This window comes from Gnatocerus cornutus, chromosome 7 (assembly GCF_029298725.1).
Source record: "Gnatocerus cornutus isolate USDA-ARS CGAHR chromosome 7, icGnaCorn1.1, whole genome shotgun sequence".
In the NCBI taxonomy this organism is placed as follows: Eukaryota; Metazoa; Arthropoda; class Insecta; order Coleoptera; family Tenebrionidae; genus Gnatocerus; species Gnatocerus cornutus.
Genome location: NC_142239.1, coordinates 8080098 through 8093449, shown reverse-complemented (window position 1 = coordinate 8093449; position 13352 = coordinate 8080098). Strand labels below are relative to the sequence as shown.

Genomic DNA, 13352 nt, shown 5'->3' with positions numbered 1-13352 from the left:
ACCCTTCACTAATATCGAGACGTGTCCCTCTACAAGTAGTGATTCATCTGAAATCTGTTGCACCGAAATCTCGACTGAAATTTTTGATAAAAAGGTTAAACTTGATCATAAATCTCTGTCTGGAATTAACATTGCAAATATATCGAATTCTACAATTAGTGTTAATATCTGTAAATAGTGTAATTTACGAAATTTTGAATAAATTTTTCTTGTTTAAATAACTAATTATTTTGCGTCATTTTTGTAGTTTTTACAGTACTAGTCAGGGAAATCCAATTTTCCTGCGCCTAATGTCGCAAGGAAATGCTGTTTCAATGACGATTTCCGGAAAATTACATTTACTCGAATTTGATTCAAATTCATTATCAGGATTTTGCTGATCATCCGTATCAAACGTTAAATTAGTTGGTAAAACAGTATTGCTAACATGCACATTATAAGATTGAATACTAGAAGTACTGCCTGTTGCTAAATTATTGCAATTTTCATGAGTTGCGCTATCTGACTTATTTTCAAGAGATTGTATTGTTTTATTAAAATCTTCAGTTGCTTTTCTATAAACAGATCGACTAAATTTAGGCATTTTATACCAATTTTATAGAAGACTTATAAGATTTACCTTTATGTTGTATGTAGAAACTTTTAGCGAGAAAAATTTTTAAAAATTATACTAGAAATTATACAACCACACTTATTGAAAACACAAGGTACACCGACCAAGGACAGAAATCAAGTGGTCAGAGGTGTTTGGGCTACCTGACTGGTGCACGTGACCACGTAGTTAGCGTCGTGTGTTAAAATAATGCGCTGATTCGGAAATTCTTTCTACCGTTTATTGGACTACTGATACAGATTCTTGGTTCCTTTCTGAAGGTTTACAATAATAGCAACCCTCCCAAGTAAACTGGGATGGTTGAGTAGGAGGTGCGTAAGCGCACTCTAAAGAGTAATGTACAAAGTTTACTTGGGAGGGTTGCTATTATTGTAAAGACGAGTCGGTTCACAACCTTCAGAAAGGAACCAAGAATCTGTATCAGTAGTCCAATAAACGGTAGAAAGAATTTCCGAATCAGCGCATTATTTTAACACACGACGCTAACTACGTGGTCACGTGCACCAGTCGCGTAGCCCAAACAAGAGGATTTGAGAACGAAGGGCAAAAATGGTGGTAAAACCATAAAAAAGTGGGAGGCTATAAAAAAATTGTAAAATTGTAAAGTTGAAAATTATACTTACCTAAAATGCTTACTAATTATACACTATATTACACAACACACGTTCATTAAAAACACTTTATCTCAAATTGATCATATATCGTATGAATGTTTTTTTAAAATTAAATAAATATATAATAAGTAATTTTATTATTCCATTTTTAATAAAATACAAACTTTTTTTATAAAAAGAAATAAAAAAAAATTGTATCTATTAAAACTTCCGTTAAAATACTTATAATCTACAAGTAATAAAAGTATACTACAATATATTATAACAGATATAACTTAAGGAAAAAATAAACAAAATTTACATGTAATTTAAATTGTCTTAATTATGAATAAAGTCGCTAAACAAGCACACATATTTGTATTCATCAAGTCAAAAGTATTGGTTCATCTTTAACTAATTTAGTGTTTGTTTCTTCTTAGTATTCGTCAATAACAGTGTCTAATAACACTTGTTCAACATCTGGCACTTGTCGAAGGGCCTTCTGGACCAGATTGGTGCAATAAATTCCTGTCTAAAGTGTCCACCCTTCAGTGCAGTCGAATTTTTAACAATGGTTCCCGATCCAAAATTTTTTTAGGGTTTACGAGCTTACGTCTCTTTTATACTATTTCAAACTTTCTCTTATTGATATTCATTGGAAATTATTTTATATTAACTGTTCTACAAAGAGTATGTTGATAAATATAAGTATATATTATACATACGTCTTCATTGTTTTTAGTTGTAATTATTTAGTAGTAACTATTACTTAAAAAGTCTATGCGCTAGATTAAAAACTTAATTTGTTAAACTGAGATAACATCACTACCTGCTTTCCTTTCAAGCGGTGCCGGCAAATCAACAAAACGGAGAAAAAAAAGTTTTGAGACGTCACATGTTTCCAGGGGTTTCCGTCAAAATGCAATACAAGAAGTGCGACGATGAAGGTTTATTATTCTAATTGTTTTATTATTAAGTTCAGATGAACTGACAACTTTTCTTTTGTAAATAAATGTTCCTAATTTAAAAAAAAGTGACTGACAAAATATTACTATACGTATAAAGTTCCAAATTGTTAATTTGAGAGGTAAGATCTCGTACGAACGACACACTAGAGGGACAGATATTTATGAATTCGTACATATTCTAGACAGCTATGTTAAATGTGTGTTTATTGTTAATTCAAAATAATAGATTCATGCATTTATTAAATGGATTATCCAATATAAATCGTCAACCAAACAGCACCATGCTCTATCTCAATTTGAAAAATATGTTTCATTATTACTTCCTATTCTCGGATTGATATCTCACACCATCCTAATTGATAGATTTTGTCATTCGGACTACTAAAAACACCAAACCTTATGCTACAATTTGATAAGAGGCAAATATTGAGAAAATTATTTACTTTACTAAAAAAAGTTTTTTTTTGAGTCGCGTGCAAGAAGTGCATCCAACGAACATCCGTAGGGGTGTATTCAAAGTTTATCCAAAATTTTTCATCCAATGGATACCTATTACATGTTCATTCAAAAATAGTCCAGAAATGTAGATTCATTGAATATATGTACATAAGTGTACATCCATACATAATTCCAAATTTTACGTTCAATGGACATCCATTATCTGTCTATCCAACTAAAGTCCAAAAATATACATTCATTCGACGTCCGAATGTGTACATCCCAAATTAATCAAAAAATGTACCATCGGTGCCCTTTAAAAACTGGTACGAATTGACAACTGATTAGTGTCAAAAATTGAAAATTTGTATCGTGTTAACCTGGGTTTTGTGAGAATTATTAAATTAGGTTATAACTGCCATGACGTTAGATGACAACTTGTCAAATTGTTTTTCTGAATAAATAATTGTAAAACACAGAGTAATTCGAAAAATAACAAATTAAGCATTTATGAGTATTTAAAGGAACTGAACTAATATTTGGTCATAGCGCCGTTGCTGTCTATTACACTCTGGAGACGGCGGGGCATAGAAGAAACTAGGTGCGCTGTAAATTGGGGAGTAATGCTTTCCCAAGACTGAACAATACTCTGACGAAGTTCGGCTGCATTTCTTGGACGAAAATCGTTGGTATAAATGACCTTTCTCATACGTGCCCAAACATTTTCGATAACGTTCAGATCAGGGCTTTTGGCCGCCCAAGGTAAAACATTTACGCCTTGTTCTTCTAAATATTCATTTACTATCCGAGCTTTGTGAACCGGACAGTTGTCCTACAATAACACATTGAAAAAATATATTTTAAAATAGTAAATCAACACCAACGTGCTGGAATATAAAATTTTCAACATTATCAAATACTGGTAGCACCGATGGGAGCATTACATCTCGCAAAATGTTTCGGTAAACAGCCGCATTAAGTCGTTCTTCTATTATTAGGCAGACTCCAGGACCCATGCCACTAATCCAACCCCATACGTTAACGGAAAATCGACCTGATTTACTGTAGTCGTGCACATATCTCTCATTATATCTCATCCCATCAGGTCTATAAACCCTGATGTGTCCATTATTACACGATTGAAAAGGTTTTTCATGAGAAAATATTACTCTGTCCCACATGTCTTGCGGTTCATTAACATATTGTTGAGCAAACAGTATTCTTTGTGCTTTATTTTCTTCCGTTAAAAATATTTTGTTTGCCGCACATCGATTCCGTAGTTCAGTTTCACGCACTCGTTTACGGGCGGTTTTCAAAGATGCCGGAAAAAGAGTTGCTTGTCTAGCAGATATGACGCTTTCAAAAGAATTTTCTTTTAGATAATTCGTTAACTGCAGATCGTCCTGGGGAGTGGTAACTCGCGGTCTTGCGGAACCTGCTTTTCTGACGATGCTCCCGTACTCATTAATTTTTTTTTTGCAAGCAAAACAGTACTCTTACTCACACCTAATTCATTGCTAATTTGACGAATTGAAACCCCATCCCTTAAACGCACTGCGATTGTCTCTTTTTGAATGTTATTTAGTCTCGGCATGCTGACATTTACTGGATCTGACAAATCAACCGACGCTGACAAATAAATTGACAATAATTGTAAAGCAACATTTACAGCAAACAAATTTTTGCTGTACCAGTTTTTAAAGGGCACCGATGGTACATCCAGTGGACATCCATTATATGTCTTTCCAGCAATAGTCCAAAAATGGACATCCATTGGACATCAAAAAGTGTACATCCCAAATAAATCCAAAAATGTACATCCAATGAATATCCGTTATGTGTCCATCCAACAATAGTCCAAAAATGGATATCCATTGGACGTCGAAAAATCTACATCCCTAATTAATCCCAAAATATAAATCCAGTGGATATCCATTATGTGTCCATCAAAAAACAGTCCTAAAATGTACATCCATTGTACAGCCAACAAATGTCCATAAACACACCATCCATAGACGGATAAATATGGATCATTTTGGACATGAACTGTACGTCCGATGGACGTCCGGTGCTACATGGGTAACCATCCTTCAAAGGCTCCATTGAATTCCGGAATTTGAATTGTTGGCAAAATTAATTTGCTACGATTGTGACTCGCATCTTTGAGAATAGCTGTTGTAGTCTCATTTTGTTGTATTGAATTTCTAATTAAATTTTCTAAATTTGATACAATACTGTAATATAAAGTTTCAAATTGTATTTGTTCATTTGACTGTGCTTGTGATTTAACTGGTGTCCGGTCAACAATGTCGAAGTTAACTTTTTCAAATTCTGCAAGTGTTGATCAAGCTACATCCAAACGAGACTTAACCAAAGAAATTTGATCAGTTGGCTTGAACGTAGTGATGAATTTATTAATTCTGCCTAATTTGTTAAAGATTTGTGATCTTTTGAATTTGAGATTTGTTAATTTTTGTTCTGCCATTTCAGCAAAGTAAAAATCGCGATGCTTTATGAAAATTTACACACAATCCCTATTAGAGCAAGCAAAAAAGGGATAATGATAAATGGGTTGAAGGGCTGACCTTTTTGTTGTTCTGTTGACGATGGCTGTGAGATCGTTTGCTGACGATGACGTCTTAGTGACGTCGTCTTGTTGACGATCAATGTGAAAGTTTGTCTTGTTGACGATGGCGTCTTGGTGACGTCGCTGAGTGTGTACACCTGGTGTTGATACCGGTGAGAGAGAGGTGCTTCCTCGTTGGCTCGTACTGAGAGAACCAAAATTGTCGACGGTACCCAAAATATTGCTACTGCCAATGTGGCTCCGAAGGACCAAATGTTAACGCAGGTGGGGTTAACTTCCAAAGTAAGGGTGCTGGTTTTTACAGTTCATTTTACATGTGTACATTGCTGTCTTACCGCCGACAACACATTACTGGTGGCGGCGGGTAGCGCATCCCCACGACACATCCCCGTTTGAATCACTCGTGGCGCTTACCACGAAAATGCATGTGCGTTGGGTACGCAACAGGTTCGAATATGACAAATTGCGATATGGTGTTGTTGGAACTCGTTTAAAAGTAGAGAGTGGAGGTTTTGAGTTAAATTTGAAGTTTGACTGATTGTTATCATTAACTGTACATCGGGGTTGAGGTTCATATGTTTGCTGCTTTAAATTTTGATCATTACTCTTAAATTTACGCATTACGCTTAAATATTGGAAATTTTCTTCCTCTATCACGAACGATAGAGCTTGTTCTAAAAGCTGGGATTTTTCAGTCTAACCGGAAGTTGCGTACTGTATTCTAACCCGTTAATAAAGGTTTTTAGGGCGAAATCTTCATAGTGCGCAATTTTGATTAATTTTTCCTGTTCATTCTGAATGCTAGAATTTAATTTTGACAACTGCAACAAAGACTTCTTGCATCTTGTAATCTCATACCAAATTGAATTGACGTTTCGTTTTTTACCCGTTTGTTATTTATTAAGTTTTGGATCAAACAATCGATACTCGTTTGATCGGAAAATGTTAAAATTAATGCGTTTTTTATATTGTGCCATTCTACTAATTCGGTCCTCGAACCAATCAGATCTGCGGCTCGACCTCTTAATTTTGATAAAACAGTATCCAATAAACAAACATTAATTGCAGCATTTGGACCTGTTGCATTTTGGAATGTTCTAATCAGATTTTCGCATGAACTTAAGAATCGATTTAGTTGATAGGGGTTCTCATCAAAATGAGGTATATTATCTGCATAAAATCTTAATAAAGGATCGTTAATTGTATTAGTATTATTTGTTTCTGTTTCCGACATTTTATCAACAATATTCATAGATTTTAGCTGAGCAATCAAATTATTTAAATCTTCAAAATTGTTTGACCTACACTAATTAAAAATAAAATGCTAAATTTCTTAGATGCTTTAAAACTTAAAGTAAAAGTAAAATAAAGTGAATTGGAAGGAAAGCAAAAGGATGAGCAACTTACACGCTGATGAGTGTGACAAATTTGTTCATTCTCTTCTTCCTCGGATTCTTCGATGTATGAAGACACCAATCACTTAATTTTAAATGACTGAATTAATCGTTGAAACGAAGATCATCAAAACTCGATGTGAGATGATTTCAGTCAATTCTACCAACTTCGCCAGTTAAGTTTTCGATGTGGGAAAAACTTTTTAAACTTTTTAAAAACTATTTATTTATGCTATTACAACTAAAGGTGAACTACTCTTACTACGTCTAACAAACTATATTTTCTACTACTCTCACGACTCTATATAATGCAACAAAGTGCCGAAGTTGCGTCGCGGGTGGTACGGGGATGTAACTGACGAACCGCGCTGCGAGCTGAAACTATCCGAAAACGTTGACGTAAAGGTGCCAGAGTAGCCCGTGGGCTTGCGTGGAGTTGTCGTATATGCTCGTGCTTGATAATTAACTTGGTGACAAAATGATTTTTTGGTATTAAGATGGGATGCTTCACGTCGAAATTTAAGTTGGAGTTTTTGAGTCGGCCACCAACACGAATAACCTTCGAATTGTCCATATATCGATCTAACGACAGAACTTTTTGATTCTTTCGGTACTGGCTTATTCGCGCTTAAATGTGCCCAAACCGCGGGAAATTCATCTCTTTGAACAATGCGAATTATGACTTCAAGGGATTCATTGCGTTTATCGTTGCTTATGCTTACGGTCTTGATTTTGGTTTTGGTTTTGCAGTTTTTTATGAAGCGTAGTATCCCGGCTGTGACTCTTTGAAGTCGCTTAAGACTCGAATATTTTGTTAACAGCGTGGCAGCCAGAGTGCTTACGTTACAAAGCACTACTGGGCTTTTTGTTTCCGGAACGTTATCTGGGTTTGGGTTAAATTGTGACTTTGGCCAGGTTTTTTCGGAACCTAGAAGAAACTCCGGGCCATTGAGCCAGAGTTTGTTTTTAATAGGTCCAACGGCGATCTACCACGACTGATGATATCAGCGGGATTCGCTTCCAATCGTACCTGGTACTTATTTTCGGGTGATGTCAAGGTATTAATTTTGGAAACGCGTTTCGCTACAAAAATCTTCAACGTATTTACAGGTGTTTTTAGCCAGCTTAACACGATCGTTGAGTCGGCCTAATAAAGTTCTCGCGCGATTTTTTGTGGGATATTATGTTTTACCCTTGTCATCAAATTGTCACTGGTTTATATTAGTCTTATTAGTTAGTATTAATTGTCAATGCTTGGAGGCATCTAAAAATCCGTGCATTTCCACGAGTTGAGATGAATATGACATAATTTTGCGTGGAATGCTTATGTTTTTCAACTGTTTAAAACTCATTTATTAACAAAGTCCACGCGATGTGAATTGATAATGGTACTGACTTGTCCCAACCCAGTTTCAAAGACCAAAGTTGTTGCAATAGAATTATCGCTCGCATAATGATGGGACCGATTGGACCTAATGGGTCAAAGATTTGTGCTGTTACGGACAATATTATGCGTTTTGTGACCTTTTTTGGTATGTCATTGTATTAAACTAATTTGAACTTAGCGCGCAGTGACAGGTGAGGGCACTGCAAGCTAGGGACATTTAGTGTTGATAGGTGACAGGGCGGGAAGAGTAGAGAAAAAGGGATGGTTGTATCACTTTTTCGATCATTCTTGTAATTACATTAACATTAATATTTTTGCTTTACTTCAAGATAATTTACTTACGGAATACCACGAATAAGCGCTCATCCGCAACCTTCCCTGTCTACAAAATTCTCGTCTTTTGCTTTTTGACAAGCAAGGTGGAACTTGTCTTATAATATCACCCCTTACAACAGAGCGATATCCTGGATGATCAAAATCATCCCACGAACCTTCTTCTATTTTTACGTTCGATGTATGTTGGTGGTGGTGAAGCTTTTGCTGCTGTTGCTGTTGTTACTGCAAATTTTTGCGCCAGCTTCTAGAGCTTTGTCAACCATGAGCGTACGCAAATTTTTAAAATTTTATCTTTAAAATTAAAGACGATTTTGAAGGTGGACACACGTGTTGCCGGATCCTGTTTATGTCCCAAACTCATGCACACTACGTGTTTCTATGACCCCAGTCATGAGAAATGCAAGCTTGCATTTACCAAGTGCACTGACAATATCCATATTTGAATAGATGCAATAATCTGGTATGTATCTAATTCTTCCGAGCAAGCTCAGCAGATTTTTCCGAATGATCAATGAACTTTCCATCTACAGTGGGGAACTTTTCCAAAATCAAGAATTTTTTTATTATAAAAATGGATTATTCTGTAATGTAAATCATTCAGTCAGCATATAGAAGACTAAGATGATGACTTCCGCTAAGAAATTTAACCTGAGTCTGAAAAAGTCTCCACGACCAAATGTAAATGCAATAAATGATAATAATTTGAATACTTAAATATGTATTATAAATAACTTTTAACCCTAAACTGGTTTGGTGATCTGAACAAACGTTAAGTGCCTGGTGGGGTCCCGTGGTATCCCAATAATAAAACAGAAATTTTGGCTTTTGAATACAAAAATAGTCGTTTACAAAAACATGCAGGGTGTCCAGAAAGTGGCGCACCACCTTGAAAGGGGGGTAATTGGGTGGTTCTCCAGGGTACCAAAAAACAATAATTTCAATTTCTAGTATTCAAAGCTATAACGTTGCTGTTGCTGTTGTTGGCGTTAGTCATGTCGGCTCATGAACGAGTAATGTAACTATGGTTTCAAGTGAACGATGACACACTGATGGAGATTGTTGATTCAAAAACCTTGTTAACAGTTTTTAGGCATTTCTTGCAAAATTTTTCCGATTTTCTTGCCTTTGCGCAAAATGTCCTTTAGGTAACAAATTTATCTGAACGTAAACTTATTGCACAGAAATCGTTAATTTTCGCATCAAACTTTGCCTCTTTAATCCATCATATCTCGAAAAATTGAAGACATGGATTTTTTTTAACATTTTTCCGGTGATCCATAGCATTGTCCGATGATACAGTTTCACGGTGGTGCGCGACTTTCCGGACAACCTGTATAATTAAAGCCAATTTGGATGGACAGTGCGTCTATGCGAAGAGCATGTATGACTTTTGCATTTTTAGCAGACGATCTTGGTTTTTACGGCTTTTTGCCTTAGGCAAACAGTGGCAAACAGTAGGTATGTCTTGCGTTTCTGACGTGTTTTTTGCTAACATGAATTAGAGTTACAGCTTTAAATCCCTTAAGAGCATTTAAATCTCGGGGAAGTGCTTGCACATCTCGTCCTTCAATGTGTGATCTTACTAAGGCTATAGCAATTTTTTTATTACTATTTTTTGATTAATTTCGTCCATGTTGTCTTTTTCGTTGTTACAACGAAAAATACTAATTGTCAATTTATCTTCTGCTCTATTCAAACGGACAAGAGAAACCATTGGCTTACCCATTATTCGACGCTTATGGGACTAAATTTAAACGCTAATTCTCAAAGACTCCAAAAACTGCTCGAACAAAAAACGTTTTTGCACGATCTGGCGATTTGGTGTATTTACTGAGCATTTAATATTATTGGGAAGTTATGGTTACCAACAACTTGATCGGTAAGTAATTAATTACCGACCGTGGGTGGTAATTACTTTCTTACCGACCGACCGGTGTAAATTACAAACATTTTTAGAAATTGAAATTTGTTTATTAACAATTACACTAATATTTGAACAATTATTAAATGTTACAAGAGCATTTGCGCTAACAATCTTCTCACTTTCAATAATATCTGTGCTGGATACCTGAGGTTGATTCGAAGTACTCGCTACAATGGCGAGAGCAGAAGTATTAGCTTCATTTCGGAACAAAATTTTGTTTGCAAATTCAATCTTGTTTTGGACGGAATCCTCCACGTAATAAACACAAAATAAACGCAATTACGTTACAAAATCAATTATTATTATTAGATCGTGCAAAAAACGTAATAAGCATCACGGGCGTTAGGCGTTACTGATTTCGGGTAATATTGGTTGTCTCGGGCGCAAGCGCCCTCGACCTCAAAGCTTATTACCCTCAATCAGTAAACCGTCCTTAATATTTAAATAACTATTACGCTTGCTCTTATCATACTTGTTAAACTTTCACTTAATTACTGGGTTTAAAACAACATTTTCTAAAGTGCTTATTGCGAAAAGTTTATTCGCTTGAAATAAATTGGGCTCTCAAAAGGACCAATTTTTATCTCAATTGGTGGTAAGGTGACTTTTCCCGACATGTTGTGGACAATCCACAATGTTATTACGCGTATAAATTTAGTTTTTCACTAGTTCACTAGCAAACAAAACACTTTTTATAACTCTAGGTTTATCATAACACTTTTGAAGATACCATCAGCAAAGAATAAAAGAATCTAACTCAAAATAATCCATATTTAAATACTTTGGCACTGTAAAACCCACATTTCTGTACTACGATTATTGCTAAACTGACGAGATCTCCGGTAAAGACATTTTTTTGATCCTCGACCTACCGCACAATCAGTGTTGCATCCAGATTTCTGGAGAAAACTTTAATCATTTTTTTTTACAAACGGTCACGTTTTGGAACGCGTAATTTGGCCAATATGTCAGACTGTGTTGTCTGATATTGGGATTAAAATCTTTGCACTTTATTCGGGTTCACCCTATATTTCTGCATTTAAATTATTATTGGCAACAATAAAATTTGGTTTAAATCTTTCTTTTTTTCACAGGGTTGCGAGTCTATAGAGGATTTTTTGACTGATGTACTTCCTCTTGCAACTTCACCTACACCACCGCTAAGAAAATTGATTCATGCTTCCCGGGGGAAAAATATAACGGTCCTCGGGAAGGCCTACCAAGACGAAATAGAAGATTCGCCGTCTTCTAAGGAATCTATGCCCGATAGCAATCCCGAACCGGACGAATCTCTGGCCCAAATCGTCTTCGCTTGGTCGGCTCATCATAAAACGGCGTTGAACCGGGCGATAGAAAACATAAATATTAGAGAATGAGAGCTTCTGGCGATTTATGCCAAAAAACGCCAGAAGCTCGACAAAGAAGTCAATCGTCTGGACTGACGCGACGGTCAAATTCCAAAATGTAGAAAAGTCGTCGTAGCGATTGACACACATTTGTAATTTTTTATACTTATCCATCTATAATGTACATATTAATAAAAAAAGACATTAAATTTAATTGAGTTTCAATTTAATTTATACAACACCTTTTCAAAATGAAGACAATTTTGTGGGTGATAAGTAAATGTAATTTGAGGCTTAGTTTATGAAACAAATTGAATGCATTCAAGAATAAGCAATAAAAAACAAAGATAAAATAATATGATTTTCCTAATCAGCACCATAAAACCTTTATAATAGTAGATTACAGCCCGAGATCAAACTGCTTGAACTAACAACATTCATTATCACAAAATTAACTTTGACGATGCTTCTGATGCATAATTTCGCATTCCTTGCTGGGCGCACTAGTTCTTGAAAAGAAATTCGAACCGACCTTTTCTATTTTCAGGGAGCTGGTCCGCCGTAACCTTTCCTGCTGCCATCCGCAACTCAAGAGGCGTAGGTACATTCAAAATCAGACATCACATGTCAAGATCTGCACAATGCTAGCCAAATATAATTTATGTTTGTCACTTATTAGAAATGTCAGTTGCAGAATATTACCTGCTTTTTAATAATAATTAAGATATCCGGCATTTTGAGGGTGGGAAATGGGTATTTCCTAACCCGCGAGGAAGTATAGAATTCCCAGTGGAATAAGGTTATATAGCCTCCATAAACCTATTTAACTTCGTTTAAGAGGTAGCCACGCTCCATAATATGCACCATTGTTAAAATGATGGTGACGCTTGTTAATCAAAGGCCTGCTGTAATCCGGGGAAACAGCCAGATGGAAACTAGGTAGCCAGGCAAGAATTTTTAATTTATGATAGAGTAGTTTGGATAATTTCGCCTATTGAAAGAGGAATGACTCCACAACAATAGCGTAAGCAATATGACCTTAGGAAACTGGGAATACTATAACTCTCATGGTAATAGCTCATTTCCCAACTTTTAAAAGAATGGAATCTTATGTATTATTAACTGACTGTGAATAAAAATATATCATCAACTTATACATACAGTTGTTCAAAAAAATTCGAACCAACTATTCAATACGTGAATCTTCAGATAACAACTAGTAGCTACATTTTTTTTGGGGGCCTCTGTCACTTTTCATGAGATTGTGATTCTCATTTGCGGCAAGAAAATTACATTTTGAATGTCTAGGCACTCAAACGTGACATTTCGTATAGTTGGTTTTATTTTCCAAGTTGGCATCGCTGCATAAATGTCAATTGTGTCAATTTGTGTGCAGATTTGGAGGCCAATGACCTTCGAAAATAATAAAGGTAGATTAATTAAGCAAAGATACCACAAAAATTTGCTGAAACACATTTGAATTTAAATTCATCTGCATTGATGCAACACAGCGTTAAGTTAGGTCTCAAAAGATAGATTGACTGCCCCTCGATTTCACTGATGGAAGAATCCTTCTGGATCAGCTACAAAAAGGGAAGATCAAAAGAAAAGGAACCAAAGAAGAAGATGAAGAACAGAAAAAAACAAAACGGAAGAGAATCGTTTCTGCACCAACAGTTAATCATACTCTTTTGAGACCTAACTTAACGCTGTGTTTTAGGTCACTTCGAAGTTTACGTGGCACGTGAAATCCGCACGTGACAAGT

General features: G+C 35.6%; 1 protein-coding gene across 1 annotated transcript in view; it reads left to right on the top strand.

Moving 5' to 3' along the window:
- LOC148170692 (uncharacterized) overlaps positions 1-11800 on the top strand; it is a 119507-nt gene extending 107707 nt beyond the window's left edge. Inside the window, exon 4 of the mRNA XM_088041965.1 lies at positions 11335-11800. Coding sequence (XP_087898091.1) covers positions 11335-11616 — 282 coding nt within the window. The 3' untranslated portion in view covers positions 11617-11800. The remainder of the gene's footprint in view (positions 1-11334) is intronic.
- Positions 11801-13352: the final 1552 nt, after the last annotated feature.